General features: G+C 37.4%; 1 protein-coding gene across 21 annotated transcripts in view; it reads right to left on the reverse strand.

The window, feature by feature from the left end:
* The window catches only part of LOC144181547 (neurexin-3b-like), a 166,655-nt gene that overhangs the window by 135,060 nt on the left and 10,248 nt on the right, over positions 1-21,347 (reverse strand). For 12 of the 21 annotated variants that reach the window (XM_077710185.1, XM_077710171.1, XM_077710184.1 and 9 more), the window contains exons 3-4: positions 20,292-20,306; positions 19,381-19,407 (exon numbers count right to left, since the gene is read on the reverse strand). In XM_077710185.1, coding sequence (XP_077566311.1) covers positions 19,381-19,407; positions 20,292-20,306 — 42 coding nt within the window. Of the gene's footprint in view, positions 1-17,890; positions 17,903-19,380; positions 19,408-20,291; positions 20,307-21,347 lie in introns of all 21 variants that reach the window. The other 9 variants (XM_077710113.1, XM_077710126.1, XM_077710182.1 and 6 more) reach the window with 1 other exon arrangement.

A 21,347-nucleotide genomic window follows, 5' to 3' on the forward strand; every position in this document is an offset into this window, starting at 1 on the left:
CACACTGCTTCAGAGCACTGTGGTACAAAGTTATTTTAAGGCCCTCATTCCCCAGAGAGTAAACTACTACTTGGAAGAAATTGAGAATACAGCGTGAAGGCAACAATAGCCAACACCGTAGGATTGTTGAAGTGGGGTTTGCTTTATGTGCGAAAGGGACACGGCACCATGTTTGGGGCCAAAGCTGAAATGCATTCATTCATTCATTTTACGTACCATGGTGGGTGTTAGAGACTATCCGATCTAACTATGGCCACCAGCATGGGGACATCCTGATTTGTTGGCAAGACAATTGGTCTCAAGAAGACAGACAAGCATTCATTCTTACACATGCAAACTCTCCACAGGAAGGTCAGGACCTGGGTTTGAATCCTCAATCTCAGAACCATGGGGCCAACATGCTAAACACTCTACCACCGGGCTACCCAAGCAGAATTCACAGTCCTATTTGTACTCATAAAGGAAAATTGTGTTTGGTTAGCAGATATTTACACTAAGAAACCATGTTGCATCAATAGCCTCTGATTCGCCAGATGTCCAGCAAACGCTTGTAGTTGGATGAACCATATAAATATGAACACAAGTGCCCCAAGCTGGAGCTCCGTGATTGTTTACTGCCGTATTTTACCAAATTGCAATGGTGGACCAAAGACATTCCATGCAGGTGGGTACTCAGCATCATATCCAGATGTCTTTAGTTGAAGAATTTGACTTTTGGTAAAATTAGGACAATTTTTTTTACATTTGTGTGATTCAGAGCATTGAGTGATAAGTGAACAGTCACTGTATATTGTTCAACAAGCTGTGCACTGCCTAATAAAAATAAAGCAAGTGAGGTGAGAGAAAAGCATGTATCTGCAAAAACACATTCCTACGCATGGCTTACAGTATATAGATTGGGACTTTGTATCAGTCACTACGTGAGCATTAGAGGCAAGGTCTAATCATTGCCTCTTTGAAGGCGTGCCAAAGAGGAGGCAGTACAGCTGCACTAGACAATCACGAAGACACTTGTTCCAACCCACTGCCCAGCCCACCAGCTGCCCTTGAAAGATAAACTCCTCGACAACTTGGGAGCAAAGAAAAGACTGATATTTGTTTGCTTGCCGTGTTTATCTTTACAAAACCAATTTGCTTGAGGTAAATCACTGCTTGCTTTTGTTGTGTACTTTAGGTAGACAATGTGTTTCCATTACACCTATAACTAGGGCCACCCAGTGTTGGTTGGAGGTTGAAATTAATTTTAGAGGCCCACTAATTCCCCCACAATAACACTTCTTGTGCTCATCTCATTTTCCAGTATTCCTCGTTCATCCTAAAATATTTTTTTTCAAAAATAAATGCACAAAATAATCCCCAGAATATTTGAAAGCTTTAATAGAGCAGAAAAGAGACACACAAAGTGCTCTAGTGCATGACGCAATTAATGTCAACCAGTTTCTGCAAAAAGGCCATTTTGGCTTTTTTGCCCAGTCCCTTTTTTTTTTTTTTAAGTGTGACTCTGCATGATCTGACTCAGAATGACTTGAGGCAAATATGTTTGCTTTGATGACTGTTTCTGATAAATCTGGGCAAATCAGAGCGAGTTGATGCTCATAGAAATAAAAACAGTTGGTAATGCAGTAGAGCAAAAACCCACTTTTTTATGTACTCATTCTTTAATAGATAGAATAGTACTGTGCTGTGTTTTTTTCTAACCTCAAAGTTCCTATGTTTAGTTGTCTTTCTGTTACCTGCCTAGGGACTGTGAATATAAATGATTGCTGTATAATGACTTGTTTAGGTCTACCGTATTTTCACAACTATATGGTGAATTCAAAAGTAAAAATTTGCTTTGAAATGGACGGGGCATCTTCTTAGGTGAAGCACCTTATGTGTGTACTAAATGAAAAAATCCATGGATATCGGTGTGACTTTGACGTAATCGCATCTTAACTGACTAGATGGATTTCTGGGTGTGCCACTGGGGCCGCTTTTTTTAGTTAGACCTGTAGTAGAAAAACAAGCCCAGAAGGAGAGGTAGCGAGAGAAAGAGAGACAGCAGGAAAATGAGAAAGGGAAAGATGGCGATTTTATTTGACGGAAAAGCATTGTGATGAGTGTTTGCAATCCACTGCTGTTTGGCCATTAGTTGCTAAGGGGATGAGCAACCCGAGCCAAGTAAGCAGCCGTGAATAGATTATGGATACCTAACAGTCCTGGCAGTGCTGTGCTAGAACTGTGAAATGGAATCCAGGAAGTCCGGCAGCGGATTGGCCGGACTCTTCATGTCAGATACAGAAGATGAGGACTGACGGATTTCTACATGTTAAACCTCGAGTTAACACAAATACACTATACATTGCTACAATAAAGGACAACCAAATGCATTTATGCTCCAGCTACCTTTTTAAAAACATACGCCAGCTTGCATGCAAGTTTAGCATTTAGTGTGCGTACCTACTGGCTTAATGATGCGCCCAATAACTCGAAGCGTCCTGTGTTGGTTTAAAAAAAACACAAATTGCCCCCACAACTGAGACAGCGCCTTTATAATCCACTGCACCTTATGGTCATGATAATATAGTATTTGACGCTTCTGGTTCAATAATGCTCCTATCAAATAAATAAAATATATGCAAATATGAATGGTATTGTCAGAAGAGTGCTGTAGAGTTCTTGAAATGCTATATTACCATCTCTTTAATAATTGGCTGCTTGGCCACACAGCCTGCCCTGTATGTTAATTTGTTCACCACTGCTCATGAAAGAGAGATTAAAGTATTCAGTGCATCGACAAAAGATGCTCCTTTACACAAGCTGAGTGCACAGCTATTTTTTGCTGCGGGGAGACTCAGCAAGGTAAGTAGATATGGAAGCCAGTTGAGTGGCTGCTGGCGGAGATGAGGGAGATGTGAAAAGATAAACGGCTTTGTTCTTCACAGACAAGAGCCATGACAAAATTCTTTCTAAATTGTTACGTTTTCCTGAAAAAATACAACACAACACACATGGGAGAGCAGCTTTCATTCCCACATGACAGTAAACAATGCAGATAAATGAATTTTAAAAAGGTCTGGCATTATTTCTTCTCCTCGCTGTTTTTCTTTGAGAAGCGGAGACGGATGTTTACGGGGAAATTCTTCTAAGACATGTTTTTGAATGGAAAAAATTCAGGACTTGCTAGAGTTGGGTCAGAGAGACACTTAAAAAGGGAATAAAACTTAGGAAAGTAAACTTAAAATGGGTGAGGGATGATGAGGCTACTGTGACTATGATGGCTCAGAGCATCTGGGTGAGGTTTGCGAAATGCCATGTTATTCCTGATGAGTTTGACAACAAAAATCACAGCAGGTGTACCACATAGTCGAAATTGTAACAATAAATGATTAAAACTAATTATCAAAGCAGGGTTTGAAGCTGCTGATAGCAAAAGTCACATTTGTTATTAGACGTTAGCTCACAGTTGGTCGGGCCAAAGACCTCCTAGTGTGTGACAAATTATACCAAATATTTGAGAAGCTGAAATGTGCTTATGCTTTTAAACATTGCACTTCATTACACATCAAAGACTAGAAAAGCGCAATCACAATCATAGTAGCTTACACAGGCAACAACAACAGGGCCATACCCGAACAATGGCGATGAAAAGAAAAGAAATTCTGCATTCACTGCAAAAAAACGACTGCTGCTTATCCTCTTACAAGAACAGACATCTTTTGATCCAGTACGCAAGGTTGATCTACGTACATACATATGTAACCATCCATCTTTGCATCTGTCCATTTTCAACACTGCTTATTCTGTTCAAGGTAGGTCCCTTTATCACAGCTGACTTCAGGCCAAAAGCGAACTAACGCTTCAACTAGTCGCGAGTCAGTTAAAGAGAACAAAGGCTATTTAATTAATATCTCTTTTGAATTCAATCTTGCAGACATTTCCATTTCAGTACTTGTGTCAAAAATTGTAAAGCATAAGGAGACAGACAACCGTTCATTCCTCACACTCATACTATCTAGGGGCAATTCAGTGTTCAACCATCCTACGAAGGATGTTTTGTGGTAATAGGAGGAAACAGGAGTACCTGGAGAAAACCCACGCAAGCCCTGGGAGAACATGCAAACTCTACATAGTTAGTGACTGGGCCGCCAATTTAGAATGCAATTTTCCAAATTATAAATTATATGTGCTGTAGGAAGTCCGAATACAAACCGTGTCTTTTTCTACATAATAAAATGTGATGTTTTAAGACAAGTAAATGTGCATTTTTCTTTCTTTTCTGGTTAAATTTAATAGCCAGGAATAAAAAAAAATAGAACAGAGCCTGTTAAACACAAAAGCCAAATGGAAAATTCATCTGAGCTCATCTCATCATCCATTTGATTTATATGTGTCAAAGACAATTTGTATTAAAAGTACACCACAAAGACACATAATGGCTTTTTAACGATTTCTGATGGCCATACACTCACTGCAAGAGAGAATAATACTGTCACAGAGATGATTATCATAAAGGCCTGTTGGATTAGACATGCCAATTACTCTGTCTGGAGTTTTTCTTCTTTTTTTTTCGTCACTGTAGAATGAGTAGATGATGAACATACTGCAGTAAATGACAGTCATTTTGTCTTTTTAGCTGTGTGTGATTTTAGGGTAAGAGTTATAACAATTTCATATGGATATGTATATTTTTCATGTGGTGGTGTTAAGGTTTGTAGAGTTTTTAAACTTGCTTTGTATGTTTTGAATTCTAACAATTCAGAACAAGACATTATTTGCATTACATGAAATCCTTTTTTGTCCCACCAGTTTAATGTTTTTTATACATTCTAGCCTTTTAACACCACTTTGTAATGTATGAGCATTAAAATTAGCATCTATGATCTCTTTTCTAGCTTCCTGGGATCATTTTTCATTTCTCTGCGGAGCTTTCCTCTCCTTTGTTTTCTCTTGTCGCTTCTCAGGTTTTGCTCGACTGTCTCTTTCTCATTTTACATCTCTCACTCTACTAAGATCTGGTTGCGGTGATACAAGTGATGTGATGTGTACTCAAGAATTAGGAGAGGCAATAGCAGTGACCACTAAATGTTTGTACTTAATTACATTGCAATCTATACATGATTCAAATTGAACAATGGACAATATATTCATATTATCCCAAGAATAATGGTATTACAAAATACTTAATCAGGTTTTTGGGGAACTTTATGTTAATGTGTATGACTGCAGTCTACTTTGGCAAATAAAATCTCAACATGCCTTTCACCCAGTATAACGTACAGTATGAAACCTCGTCAGTGTGATTTTTTTCAAGGCCATGCTAGCCTACATATATGAAAGTAAACAGAACTGAATGAAGGTTTATACGAGCCCAAAATGTAGCAGAAAGGCATTGTGACGTAATGTAGTAAGAGGACAAAGAATGTATTCACTACATCTTAATTCAGGTATGTTAAACACCCAAGTATGGCTCAGGTGGTAAACCAAAACAAAAACACAGCTGTGTCAAAGGTAGTGTCCCTCCCAAATAGACCTTGTCTGTACGTGTGGCTGTCAACATCAGCTGGTCTTGAAGCGTCAACACTTGGAGGGCATTAAGGCTTTTGGCCTGCAGATATTTGTATGCTGACTCACATCTACTTCCAAAATGCTCATCCGTGTAAGTGAATAGAACTCCACACGACACACCGTACATATAGAAAAGTGAGCGACTCAGAAGGTAGAGTTGAATAACTTGAGGTCTTCTCGTCAACAGTATTAAAAATTTTATGTGAATAAATATTTCACTGGGTTTGTGCATAGGGCAAATCGAGGGGGCAGAGTAGTGAAATAAAATGATGGAAAACAGAAGAACGCCAAGCCTTGCACCTATAAAACCCAAAGGTCTAAGACTCCCTTTCTAGAACAGTAAAGACGAATGATGGGAGCTAAATGAAATGCCACTCGAAGTCATAGCAAGAGCAAGCATCGACAAATCGGGTCACTTCAATTGCAAGGGATGTTCTTGAGTTGCTCTGCCTTGGGGCCTTGTGGATTCAAGCATTTTCCTCGAGAGTTAAAAACCACAAGTACACAAATAATACACACTTAGTTGGGGCCACAGCTGGGGACTTAAATGAGACCAAGAAAAACTTTTGCAGGTGGCATTTCAAGCAAACACATTCATCACCTGATATTTATTATAATGTATACAAAGAATTGGAAGAGTGGAAAAATGGAGGTCTGGTGGTCATTATGCAGAATGATAACTTTTTCTTTCTCCTTCTTGCATTCTTATCTCCTAAAGTCTCTGACCTCTTCCTCTTTTATGCACTGCCTTCATCTCTTTCTCCTCCCCCTGACCTGGATTATATATATTTTTCCAGCTCCCTGAGCTGAACAATACGCTCAGGCGCATTAGCATGCAGCCCAGCCAAAAAACAAAAATCCTGCTCAAGTCCCTCCTCTCTGCGACTGCCCCTCATCCTCTTGTTTCCCCCTTTGGCATCAGGCCTCCATTTTACTCTGTGTGACTACTCAATCTCCATTTTATTTGCTTTCTCTTGACTCACATGGGATGGCATAGTCTTTTTTTTTTTCAGGGATCTTTTCCCCTCTTCTCAGCTATCTTTCCCTTATGACACACTGCTTTTCTAAATCCCCTCCCCTCCATCTCACATGTTCGATTCTCATTGCCCTGCCAGCTGTTCACACTCCACTGGCCAGCCACTGGAGCGGCTGAAAGAGGGGAACAGCATGGCTTACTTAATGACAGTAATTAATTCTCCTTCTCCTGATCTTAATGAGCCAAATCAGTCACAAGACCAAAGAAGAGGGAGTACAGGGGGACGGTGAAGTGAGCGGGACGAATGAGATCAGGACAAGTGCCTCTCATCCTTAATGCATGTAAAACACAATTCTGACAGGAGCACTCAGCTCACGAGGGTCCCAAACACTCTTTCAGCTGTCAGCTCACTTGCACCCGCCTGGTATTCGTACACCTTTTAGGTCCTCGGAGGGGCACACAATCATGTTGTCCAAGCGATGATGTCCCTTCTGAATGTATCAATGTACATCTTGTTTAAGCTTTTGTATCCCGAGTACTGGATTGATGAATGTCTGTGTTATTTTCAATTCAGGAAAAAGTGTTTCTTGCCCTGTCAAAGTTCTGGACTCTAATGCATAGCTCCCAAACAGTGGGACAAAAAGGTGTGCTATTAGAGCTTGGCAAGGTCCACAGCATGTTTACATTTTCCTCCCCAATCAGTTCTGGCATCCATGAAACAGAACGTTTTAGGTTCATAATTTCACACCCGTAGCAATTCATAGCGGCTATGGGTACATTCATTCATTTTCTGAACCGCTTTATCCTCACTAGGTTCACAGGGGGTGCTGGAAACTATCCTGAGCCAGAGAAGCTGTCGCCAGCCGACTATCGGTACATGTAAAGATAAATTGGGTATACTTTAATTTGTAAATAATGATAATTTATGTGTTTAATGTTGTAGTTAGTAATATTATAATTTATGTTGTATGATGCCTAACATTTATAATGTCTAACCCTTTTAGTTTCAACAGTTGCTTCTTTTTTTTAATCTCTTTCTCTCTCTCGCTATCTCTTAAGTGCTCTGTCGAGAGTTGGGATGAAATAAACTGTTTTCCAGCAGTGCCTTTTGGGTGGCTGCATATTTTTATTTCTGATCGGAGCCTATGTGCCGTCTGGTACACACAGTTACCAATTAATCACGAAGGCAAAGCATGAAAAATAAGCTCTGCATTTTCCCACCATTTAGCGCTTAGGGACCATTTGAATCCATTTAGCATAGCTGTCGAAAGAACAAAGATATCAATCGAGTAATTTAATTTTGTTGACCAGCAGGGAAAAAAAACATCACATGAGTAATAGCCCGATCCGTAAAAGTAAGAAAGTTTGACTAAAGTATCAGTGAAATGCATTTTACTTCTTTGAAAATGCCTGAAGATTAACGAAATGTGATCAATATTGTAATTTAGGCTTCTTTTGCAGGTACTCCGGGTTCCTCCCACATCCCAAAAACATGGAGGGTAAGTTAGTTGAACACTAAACTTTAAACCCCACCTGGTGCCCATAGTTAGCTGGGGTAAGCAATACAGATAATGAATGAAAATTACAATTTAAAATGACAGCTAAGTTTACATGGTACAAATCATTCCCCAACCGTTGGGAATATTCATTTTCTACCCAAACTAATTAGGTTCAATTCTCAAAAATCATACATTTCCTCTCCTCATTAAAAAGAATCTCAGTCGAGTAATTAAACTCATGAACTGTCACTTTGATCAAACCGATCTGAAAATGTAGCATCGCACCATCCATTTTTGCCATTCCAAACACATTTACCTTCCTTTAAATTGATGTTATGTGTTCACACATGCTTTATTTAGTTGTCTAACAAAACCTGGCAGGCTTGAATCAAAATGAACGGCCTTTCAAAATCCATGCACTGATAGTAGAGTGAGGGCAGTCACAAAAGCGTACAAATATAAGAAAGGGGCCAAATGCAAGATATATACTTAGCCTTTGGCCAAAATATGAAGAAGTTCAGGTAGAACAATGTACCCCCAAAAAATCCAACTACTTTTTCAACAAGTCAGTCTTAACATTTTGAATTGAAAGCTTTCTAAGATGTCGTATGGGCTACCTTGCTATCATGCATCTCTCAAAAAATAGCGATTTTTTTTAAACACATTTACATATAACACTTATTCCTTTATAGCTATTAATGTAGCAGTTCTTGTAATAATACTTTTGCATCTATTCCAAACAAACCCTTCAAAATTGGTCATAACACAAAAGCAAACAGCCTTCTTAAAATAACATTGTTATACAATTGACCTTGCACTAAGCCAATATGTTCATCAATCTACAGATTGACAAAACAGATTCTCAAGAAATGAATAATATCTTCCTACTATTGCTACTCTCTCTAGGAGTGGCTGTCCTAAATAGATAGAAACGTTTATTGCCATGTGGTATGTAATTAAAACCGTTTCAATTCAACACTCCACACGGTTATGAAGCTCTAATCAATAGAAATAAAGATTATTACATTGAGTGTCGAGTTAGAGAGGAGCGGAGGAGTTATTCTAACTGAGTATTAATAGCTCTGAAACCCACAAAGAATCAGAGACATAAGGTAAGGTGATTCATGTGGCGCAATCATTACAGTCAGTCTTGCATGCGTGCTGACATTTCCAGCAGCGAAACAACGTATTCTAAGTGAAGGAAGATGTCCCACTATCACAGATGAGGCATTTTGTTGTGTTAAATGCATTGATTACATGGAGAGAAAACATGGAAGCTGAAATAATAGTAAGGTGACCTTGAAACAGTTGAGTTTGAAGAGAAAATGACTCAATTACATGCAGAGACGGTGTGCAGAGGCAAGGAAGGTTTCTTGCAGAGACAACAAGGATGAAGGAAAATACTGATTTTTTTACCAGCCTTTTAAAGACTTCATATTTCATCATAAAAATGGCTGCAGGAAATCGGTAAAGCTTAATATTGGACTCCACTCAGTTGTAGATTCAACTGCAAACACTTCAATAAATTCAGTTGAATCTACAACATGTGTGTGTGTGTGCCCTAACCTGGAGGAAAATGAATTGGAATGGGTACTAAGGGACTGAAGTCATGACATTATAGATTCATGAAAGCTATGAACTTTACAGCGTATGTAGATCAATCATTTGAAACAAAACACTACAAATCGTCCTTGAGTGATTATGTACAGCTTAGGAAAAATCATTGCACTTGCTACTTGTCGTTATTCTGAATTTCCTTATATTTGGGGGAAAAAAATCTTTATTTTAAGCAAACTGGAAAAGGAATAAGCATGTAAGAAATGGTAATGTGCCTGACCGTTGACATTCAGGGAAATATATGGATGCAGAGGCTTGTTTATGCAAACTTGGGTGACCACTTCAAACCAATGTAGTTTGACAGAGTGTCCCTGCCGTGTATAGTATTTTTTAGCAAATGCTGCAGACTATAAGGACTGTAGAAGCATTCTTTGAGCACAGCAAGGACCAGTTATGAAATACTGAAAACTATTTGTTTTATTTTTTTAAGGGGAAAGTAGTTGTATTAGACATGTCTGCATTTGGCAAATTTCCCAAGCTTTCTAAACAAAAACAACCTCTAAAAAAATGTATAATGTACAAATTTAAAATGTATAAAACTATTAATGGCATTCTTTGTCCATGACATCAACTGCCAAGTTATTCTAGTTTGTGTATCTGTGTTGTACAACAACTATTTTTTTATAGATAATACTCGAGAACAAAATCATGGACAATACTATATTTAAAAGATAGAAATCACTCATAGGATATTGTTAATTTTGTAACACAGATCAATTCAAACCTGATTCACATACATTATTTTTACCTATCCAAAATATTTGTGGGTGAAATTGCAGTGGAACCAATGCAAATGGGCAGCAAATCCACCGATAAGAGGAAGAATGATAGGGAAAGAGAAGACGAAAAACAAGAAGAAATTGTGGCAATATCTGTCGTAGTAGCTAGCATACTCTTCTTCACAAGACAAGCTCCATCATTCTTGGAAATTTCCTGCTGATAGTCTCCCTGAAGAGTAAGTGGCATGTAGGCCACTATATATACAGAAGGAAGCATTTCCTGTGCCTGCGGCTGTCCAAGCCTTTGCAGTAACCAGCCATTCTAACTGCAGCTAGACATCAAAAATAAAGTGTGCTCAAAAAATAAAATAAATAAAAAATAACAAAAACAAGATACTGGACTGATGCTTATGTATATCATTTAAGTTCAATAAAAGATGACAGACTGGAAGCAAATAGAGTTATATAGCCAGCTCTGGGAAAACATCTAAAAAATGTAACATTCATGTTCAAAGACACAGATGATCGGATCCACACATGCATACAATATTAACACATCGTGTCAACGAGAGGTCAAGAATGTCTCATCTCCTTTTCTGAACTGCCTCATCCTCGCTATACTCGTGTGGGGTGCTGACTTCAGGCCAGAAGCGGGGTACATCCTGAAATAGTGGCCAGCCAATCACAGGGCACAAAGGTCAGAATGTATTTTCTCAATGGACGTGTCATGTAGTAGTATGACCAATATAATCCCCGAATAGTGGTCTACATACTTGTTTTATCTCATTCATTTCCCAGACACAACCCTTTCTTGCTTACCCAAGTAAACGCCATAAGTTCCATTATCCATTGCTATTGGCCTACTTTATGCTTGGCTGAATAATAGGCTTCATGTCCAAAAGTGTATTGATTATGCTGAAGAATAAGTCTTTAGTGGTTTTATCTAACATTCACATTGCAAGTATATGCTGGATATCATGTTTTAACTAGACAGTTACAATAGAGATACCAGTAAAGACCTTTCACATTAAAGCAGGCACTAAACTTCATCTTAACGACAACAATGCTCTGTAAAAGCAAGACTATTTGACAGATTTAGCAGCGCACTTTTTTAGTAAAATTAGTTGTATATCATTGATACTTAATATATAGTTGCATATTGTGTTTATGTTTAAACTAAATGGTTATATATTATAATATATCATTATAGAGTATCACAAATATTAAAAATGCTGATTTTAAAGGCATACTTTAATGCTATATTCTCTTGAGAAATGTAACATTTAATAATATAGTGTCAGGAATCCAAAAATATTGAACTTGACTTCCACATGCAAAACATGTATCCATAATAAGATTTTAATAATAAGACTTTAATCCACTCCCTAAAGCTATGCTTTAATCAATTAATTTGAAGCAAACATGAAAAGCTCCCACCTGTCATTATCGAAGCTGTAGGGTCAAATCACATTTAAGCAAGAGATTGTGTTGACTCACCGATTTCAGAGTAACCCAATAGTACAATTTACAAGGCTAATTACTGCCTTATGCTTGCTTCTGACTTTGTCAGTACAGCAGTGTAGATCAATCAGAACAACGCAAACACACACACATACTCAACACTCAAGCCCGTTGCCAAAAGGAAGATGATCAAATGCTATCAAATTGCTTTGTATGTCCCTCAAAGGAAGTCAGTTAGTGAGTTAGCCAGTGGGGTTAATACATATTTTGTGTTCTTCGAAGATAATTAATATAAAATGACAAAACTATTTAGTATTTTTCATCACACGTATGAACAAAAAAAAGGAAAATTAAGTTAAATTTATGCTCTATATCGAATAAACTCAATCTTTATTTCAATTGTGGCCAGTTTAGATTAAATAATTGTAATATAATCCAATAGATTAGTTAGTTAGTTAAATCTTAATCATAGATGTCTTTGTTATTATAGTAGTTTTGGGGGATATTATGAAAATGAGACCAAGATTTATCATTTTAAAATTGTCTATTTTTTCTCTAACATTAATGCATCTTTTAACTAGTACAACACTATTCAAGACGGTTGAAAAAAATCAATACATATTTTAGCGGAGGGCCATGAATCTGGTAAAGAGAAAATGTGGTTGCACACAAAATAAGACACTAATTATTGCCTAGGGGAAACTGAATTCATATTTCATATCATAGCTGAAAGCAATCCTGACTTCTCAGAAGTTAAAACGATCAAACTCCACATTTTGACTAAATTGTAAATTATTGGGAAAATATTTAATTCACTACAGAACATGCTCAGTTTACAGAGTGAGTGGGGCGACCACTCCATATAACGCGGGACAAACCCAATGCAACAAACATTTTACTTTACATTTACACACAAATTTTACTCACAGAAATTAAACAATGCAACTTAACATGCAGCTGTGCATTTTGCGTATCGTCTCTCAATATATCACATGAATCTAATCGGATTACTTCATTTACATATCATCTACATAATGGCTCAGTAAAAGCAAGGGCCTTCGCCCACCAGTGTGCTTCTGATTCTAAAAGGGGTTAGCCAAACACTTCAGTTATAATTTGATGAACCTACAAAAATCCTTAGTAATCAGTATCATTTATTTGATGGTATTTGGAGACAGAACAATGTTGTATTGTCTTTGTTTTTAAAAATATGAAGACCAGCCTATCCGTCAGAGACAGCTCTCAAGAGATTAGGGTATATTTAAAATGTGTAACAGAAATGTCCTAGGTGGCTAAGAGTAACAGCAAATTTGTCCTTTATGACACTGAAGTTGACATGCTGTCAGAACATTTTCTTCTACATGTCAGTGTAGACATTAACAAATCACCTAAAAGTAAGAAAACAACTATCCTGCCAAGCAAGAATGATTCTTTTATGACAATAGCTTTTAAGGACAGGCAAAACAATCTGGCGTGAGAGAGGCACAAAGGCGTAAACCAGAAACATCAACTAAAGAGCAGCTAAATGTCATCAAAGGATGACTCCCAAATACCAAAGATAACATTTAAAGCACAGGCTGATGTTACAAATTGCCTAATAAATTGCAGAAAGGCTTTTTGTTTTCCCAAACATTGTAATCGTGTTGTGAGGCTAATTACCTCATTCACTACCACAGATGTATGGACTGTTTTTAATCTTAAAATATGTGAATTGAGTCTGTAAATTTTTATGTACTGTGTTCCTATAACTATGACACACTATTTTGTAGCACTTGAGACTGCTTGAGACACAAAAAAACCTGGAAAAAACTACATTCGGCATATCAAAACATTCAAATGGAAGCATCAGTCGTAACACTTGAAGACAGTGAAAATGCCTTGCTTCAACTTAGTCTTCAAATAGCATAATTTCCCAGACAGTGGTAAAAACATGACTCTGCTGCTTAGTGAATATAAGAAGAGTTGACCTAGACTATGTACAACAAATGACTTAAGGAAGAGTACTAGCGTGTAGTGTTCCACAGTAGCTATTTATCTCTTCAATTTGTGCCGTGATGTTTACTTTCTTCCTGGTGTAAACATCTATGCATGGCTGCAGCTATCAATTCTCCACATTATGACAACACGCAAAGCAATCATGCATGCTCCCCTCCCCTCATTTTGCTAAGCCTTGTCTGCACTCACACACTTGTGTGCAGCCTTCTAGACACATCTTAACCTACTTCTTCACATAAATCCTTTTTAGAAGGTTTCTGGCATATCTACACCAATAGGTGGTATTTCAGTGTTTGAACTAAATGTCCTCTTTCTGGATACTATGAGTATAGAATTTGCTATGTTGCCGTCACCTAAACAAAAAGGTGTCACTAATATAACTAACTGATGAATAAAATTAAAATACAGTGCCTCGACATGAGTGCTCCGAGATACGAGCAATTTGTGTTACGGGTAAACATTTTTGCAAATATTTATCTTGAGATACAAGACAAATTTTGATATACGAGCATACAGCGGACGTAAAAATGTTTTTCAGCTCCAATATCCTGTTCTTGGTGTTTTTTCAGAGGGTTGTAACAAATTAATTTGTTTTTAATTCATTTCAATGGGAAACGTTCATTTGAGTATATCACATATGAGCTCAGTCCCAGAACGCATTAAGGTCGTATCTCGAGGTACCACTGTATAGCATATTGCAAGTCATACTATTGTTTTCCTTTCACACTTGAAATGTTTGAGTGGTACACCCCTGAATTTTTTGTCCATTACTTATAAATATTCTCACTTCAGGAAGCAGCATTAATGCGAATAAAGAGGAAAATATGTTGGTTGCATGTCGAAGCAATCCTCGTCTCATGCGCGCTCCCGTGCACTATTGCGTAACGGCTGACGTACTATATGATCCGTGAAAAAATGAGAATCAGTCTTGCTCGGTTGATCCCGGAGGTCAAGAGCAGAGAGCTGCGAGGGAGGAGTGGAAGAGAGGAAAAAAGAAAGATGGAATAGAGAGGGGGGGTTAGGACAACTAATGGTCAGGCTGTAACTGGTGAATCTATGACAGATGAGGTGAATTGTGCATTCTGGCTTACAGCGCTGTCTCAACTTAATGCCTGGGGGGAACCACAGAGACGGGTCAAGAATGTGAATAAAGACACAGCACCAAAGAGAATAAATGCCAGAGTGGTAAGAGGCACTGATGGTAGTAAATATGAGAAAAATCAATATAGATTGAAAAGTGATGACCACAACTTCACTGAAAAGTTGGCATAAACAGAGGCATCTTAAAACTTCAGCTTCTCAAAGAATTGTAGTAAATGCTAGTCGCATACACATGTGATAATAGTACGGCTGCAGCAGTTTAGGTCCTTTCCAGTTTGTAAAATTGCCTCTTGGAAACATGTGAAAACTGGAGATTATTGTCATTTGAAAACAAATAAATAAATAAAACATTGCAAAGCACTTTACACACCAATGGGCCTAGTAAACGTTTACCTTTAAGGCTGGAGTCAGAACAAATTAGATTGTGGCTTGTAACAACGTCAAGGGTTTCACTCAGGTTAGATGTGTATTCTTTCAGAAACAAGAAGAAAATCCAGGGGTCTACAGGGACCTTTTCATTTATGTACTTGTATTTGTTCACTGCTTGAGGAGCAGCTGGCCCTGGCTGAAAATCAATTTGACCAACACCCTCAATTTCAGCAACTTCCAATTTCACCCCGACAAGCCCAAGATCCTTTTTGATCATGTAATGAGGGGACACACAAGTTGAACTCAATTTCAGATGTAGCTTCTGGCAATTAATTGCCATTTACCAAAAGGTACAGGCAACACATTCCAAACCAGATGGTGCTTTGAATCCCGCTACGTAATACAAAGCCGGTAAATATTTCTCTCCAGTCTTTCTGCAAAGCTGCAGAACCTTGATGACATTGTGAGTCTTCTTTGTATTTCAAAAGGACAGGACACAAGATCCTTGTATAACTGAGCAGACTAAACCAATTGAACTGTTGCCATGTTTGCACCTTGTCTTCATGTATGGCTGACCGTCAACAATAAATTACAAGTGAGATCCTAATGCCAAGCTGTACCAAACAAGTTAATAAGCATTCTTGTTGCACGAGAGCAGACAATGAATGGGGCAACAATACAATTCTTCCACTATATATAAACACCACAACACCCACATGACAATGTGATTGTAGGCTGTGTAGCGGCATGGACAGAATAAAAACCTGTTCATCCTTGACAACCCCACACAACCTCTTTCACTGATAAGGCACACGAGGAATACTCAGGGTCACGCTTCTTCCTGATGTGTCCAACAAAAGTGTAAAGACTCTTTCACCTCCTCATATAGCTTTGAAACTTCTTCGTGGACAATCAAAATCAGAGTTACTTTGTGAGATCTGAGAGAGACTGTTAAAATAACTCTTTTTGTTTGTTTTTGTGTTTGATTTTAAAGGGATTTCACCTATTATGTGCCATATGGAGGTGGTTTTAGGCAGGCTTCATATAGATGTCACATACATATACAGCATACAGCCCTAGATGTGTGTTGTGCTCTATGAGCCACTAATCATCAATTTTGTGTTATCACCATTCAATAAACATAGCCTTATACTCAGTGGAGCGTCTGCTTTGGAAAATCTGTGAATTGCTCAATTTTCTAACGTCAGCGATGCAGTATAAATGCACACTTAAAGACACTTCGATTTCCATTTACTACAGTTTGTTGTAAACCAGCCTGCTTAAAAGATATGTCAAGATTTCAGTAAGTTAAGCATATTATAGTGGAGAAAATCATTTACCTTTGTTGTAGCAAAAGAACCCGCCAGAGAGGTGGCCAATGGTCACTAACACTGCAGCAACTTCTCCATAAATATTTAATACCAATGACTCCACATGTAGTCGTCCAGTTCCAAGTCCCATAGCTTCTTGAGAAATGCTCATGATTCACATGCATGTTTGTTTGTCTTACTTAAAACAACTAAAAGTACATAGGTGACCTTCACACTCCATGCTCATTTACTAGGGCTTTATAGTATTTTAATAGCTCCAATATTTTCTCACTATTCTCAGACAGGATGATATGGTTTATGGCTCATAACACAAAACAAACCTCCCATAACAAACAAACAAAAAAAACTAATCTTTGGACATTTGTAGGTCAAATTACAACTATAGTCTAAAATTAGAATGCCCAGGGATTGTTTTTATTTTCCTCTTCTGCCTTGTGTACCAACACAATATTGGTCAATGTGTCTGGTTGGCCATTTTACATTCTATACTGCATGAAGAAATTCTTACTATTATCTCTGTGTTGCTCATGAGTAGTAGGTCAGCATTGACATCCAACTGCAGTACACCTCAATGTGCTATGTTAGCGTGACCATGTCAACCACACAACAAGGCCAGGCATGCACAAAAAAAAAAGCTTGAAGCCAGAGTAAAGGGTCAATTCCATTCTTCACCACGAATCTCAAGGAGACACATACAAACAAGTAGTGAGTCACAAATGACGACTGCACTATTGCAATACAAAGATGCGACCAAATGTCATATCAAATTCACTCATCAACTTCTTTTTGTCTAGAAAAAAAAAACTGCCCCATTAAATAAGCTACTCTCATATATTAATATTCAGGTACATCTAAATGCATTTCCTCCCTTCCATTAATATTCAATAATTCCCGACGACAGTGATTGATCCATATTTAAGCCGACGGTCATCATTTTCGATTAAACGGCAATAATTAAGGGCTTTCCTCTTGAGTATGAAGTGCTGACATTATAGTTTTTTTCCATCTTCACTTCAGTTTCAGCTCAATCACTCGTCTGTCACGCAACAGTGGTCACATGCACACGCTCATTAGCAGGAAAACGTCTGTTCCCCTGATTTTCACAGTCTCGGCCATGCATATGGCACCAACGACTACATGTACAAGTCTGATGAACACATACATAACGAATGATTGACCATTGGCAGAGGACCCACTAAAGCAAACACACATACACATATACACATACACTTGAAACACAGTAAGGCAATAAAAGAAATATAGGAGCTGCTGTACCTTTGTTTCTACCTATAGATTGCAGAGAGAAGGGGTCCGGAGAGAGAAAGCAAAGCAGAAGTTCATCCCAGGTAGGATACCACAGCAAGGCAGCAAGAAAGTTATAATAGAGTGGAGTTAGTTTTTCATTAGCCAGAATACCTTCATTTTACATGCAAGCATAAAAGAGGGTATTCATGCAAATTTTTCAAGGATAACACATCTCTCAGGCAGGCAACATTCAACCTATAAATGCAGACATTATGGTGAGGGTTAAACATCTTGAACTGTCTGATTCTTCACATTGTCAAGATTATCACAGTTTAATTAATCAACTGCAAAAATGTGGTAGGGATTGACATTCCCGAGGACATGTTTCCCAATATTTTTTTTGGAGCTACCGCACACTTTTTGCATTGAAAAAATGTCAAGGGACTTTAATTGAATTTAAAACTATGTCACCTTTAGCAAAGTTTTATCAGCAGAAATCACATAAACCTCTAAAATTATTCCAAAATCTAATTTTCTGCAAACCCTGAACAATTTCTGGTTTGAGTGATGCAAAAATAAGTAATGTCATGTTTTTAATCATCCCACACCTTGGTTGGGAAACATTGTCCTCGCAAACGGTAAAATATATATATGACAAAGAAATTATCCTGTTAGTTACTTTAATCTAGCCCTTTGTAAACCCAGGTATGTACAGCAGTGAAGGCAATGCAACATTAAACTTTGCTAGAATATATATGGAGGAGAAAAAATATTGGGATGCTATATTGATTGTAACATGTACAATAATGTCTTAGCTGTTGGTATGGCAACCCCTGTGGCCCACTTTAGTGGTTAAGAATATTGGGAGGCCAGCCAGATCCTCTAATGTAAGAACTAGCTTCGATGCCAAAAATTAAACTGTCTGACTTCTTAGCATCTCAAATATAATATATGCATATAATGTGTTTCTAATTCAATAATAAAATCCCCCATGCCAGTAAAAAAAACTTGGAACCATCACAAACAAATAGCATTATAAAGTGATATGGTAAACATTTAAAATGCAATAATTGAGAGACGGAAAAAAATAACAGGGTGAGATCAAGATGAAATCCCTCATAACATGAGCAGTGACATATTACTAGTTTGAAAGCATCACTTCCTTCTGTCAAAACATTGGCTAACAACAACACAATCTTTTACCTCTTTTCTTAAGCTGTGACACAGCAAAGGTCAGGTAAGAACAGTTTAGTCACTTGCACGTTTGCTACGGAGCAGTGCACACAGTTATGTAATAGACCGAAAACTGGGTAAGACTAAGGTGAGATGAGATCATACCATGCATAACATGCACCCCCCACCCCCCCTAGCGAATACACAAAAAGACCCCCGCAAAGAGCATGGCAGCAAATGCACACAGACAGGTCGTGGAGGCAAATGGTGTAAAATCATGCCTCAAAACCATATCAGGTGAAGAGGACAAATAACTAAGTGAGATGTATAAAGAAAGACAAGACTACCTTGCTCTGCCTTCAGGTGTGCGAAGCCTTGAAAAGAAATAGCAGTCAGAAAGAACAATTAAGAAGAGCACACCAAAATAACACACATTGTCATTATGCATGCTTTGCAGGATGGCAAAACATGACTATCACATTAAAAGCTTCCCAAAGTGCATTGGAAAGCTTTTGTTTTATTAATATAGAGATTAGACAGCATTACACGAAAAGAATGAGCAAAATGTTTTTTCTAATTTATGTTAATGGAACATCTATATTTTTATCTCATTCTTTGTGAACATACTAATAATGATATATGTATCAAGAACTAAAAAATTCAGTTTATATTCATTAGAATGATTTACTGTTAATTTACTCTTTAACCCTTGGGTGAGAGTGGCTATTCAAAAGGTAATACTGTTAATAATAATATATTAAAAGATACTTAGTGCCTGCAATAGAAGTCGAATGATAGCCTCCCAGTTGAAATAGATTTGGACGTCTATTGACGTCAATGGCAGCAAAGAGTTAACTTACAAGATGTTACAAGCTATTTATAAAAATAAATCTAATATAACATTTCATTAGGAAAATAAATATGGGCCACACTTGTTTGAATAATGTCATCCATTTTTTTTTTAATGTACTACAATTTTTGGAATATTTAATTGTATTTGATTAAGATATTTAAGTAGAATATATTTTATAACAAAGAATCCGTACCTTTTTAAAAAAATAAGAGTTATATAATTCATGCATGAAAAGGTTAAAAAGAACACTAAAATTATTTTGCCACAATTATACGATCCAGGAAGCATAATTCAATAGATGTGTTTTTACAAATTTCTAACGAGATGCTTTATAAATTTGAGAAATAATTAAATCATTACTTAAAATATGTTAATATGTTAAAATATGTTTTTTGTAAGACTCACCTGGTCTATGGACTGCTGTAGATTTTGCAGAACATAAAAAGAAGAGAGCAAAGTTCTCAATTAGAAACACACTTTCATTTTTGCATGTAAGTTAACCATGCAAAACCTCAAAAAGACCCCAACACTCGAAAATTTGTTTTCATGTAAAGAGCTAAGTATTGCCCCTTGACATGCCTGATCAAAAGACTACTTCATTTAAAATCTGCTGCAGAGAAAAAAAGTTTAATCTGTCCCATCTGCTAAGGGAACCAGATTGATATTAGACATTTGGCAAAGAACTCATAAAAAATAGAATATTGTTAGAATAACATAATATTCTGCACCCAGGTCACACGAGGGGCCTCATAAATCCACACATGAGGATTTATGGTGCATTGAGTTGTTCCACATCCCAAAATGCAATGTGATAAGACCCTTTCAGAGTTTCAGTATTAATTGCAACCTTTTTTTTTTTCTTTATGACACAAATTCAACTCTCTTTGGATATTGTTCAGTGGGGATGCTCACAAATCTATTGATCATAACAGAAAGTAGAAAATTAGCCACACATTAGAAGCATAATAAGTGTGGAAAGTTCATTGAATAGGAACTCACCTATGGATGATTCCATGTGCTTTTAAAGAAATGTGTTTGTGCCTGATACCAGTCATAAAATGTTGATGTTGGGTTTAAAAATAAACACATAACAAATAAAGGAATATAAAAACAGTGCTATGGTGTCTGATGAGCTGAAATTCATGTTTATAATATTAATAATAATACTTAAAGTAGGAACTGTATAGACACACAGTGTACAGATGCACTTCCCATGCTCAGCCTGTCTAATCAGTCCTAACTTGGCACACATGTGGTGGGCGGGGCGATCTCAACATAGGCAAAATGGTCACTGGCAAAGATGTTGACAGATTTGTGACCAATATTTGAGGAAAATGGCCTACTATTTCACATTTAACTGTTCTTCTACTTGGAGAGAGCATGTACATTTTAGACAGGAAGGTCCAGATGACTTTGAATCTTCAAAATGTAAAGTAGTTATATACTAACAACCAGCAAGAG

Source organism: Stigmatopora nigra, chromosome 2 (assembly GCF_051989575.1).
Source record: "Stigmatopora nigra isolate UIUO_SnigA chromosome 2, RoL_Snig_1.1, whole genome shotgun sequence".
NCBI classification, from domain to species: Eukaryota; Metazoa; Chordata; class Actinopteri; order Syngnathiformes; family Syngnathidae; genus Stigmatopora; species Stigmatopora nigra.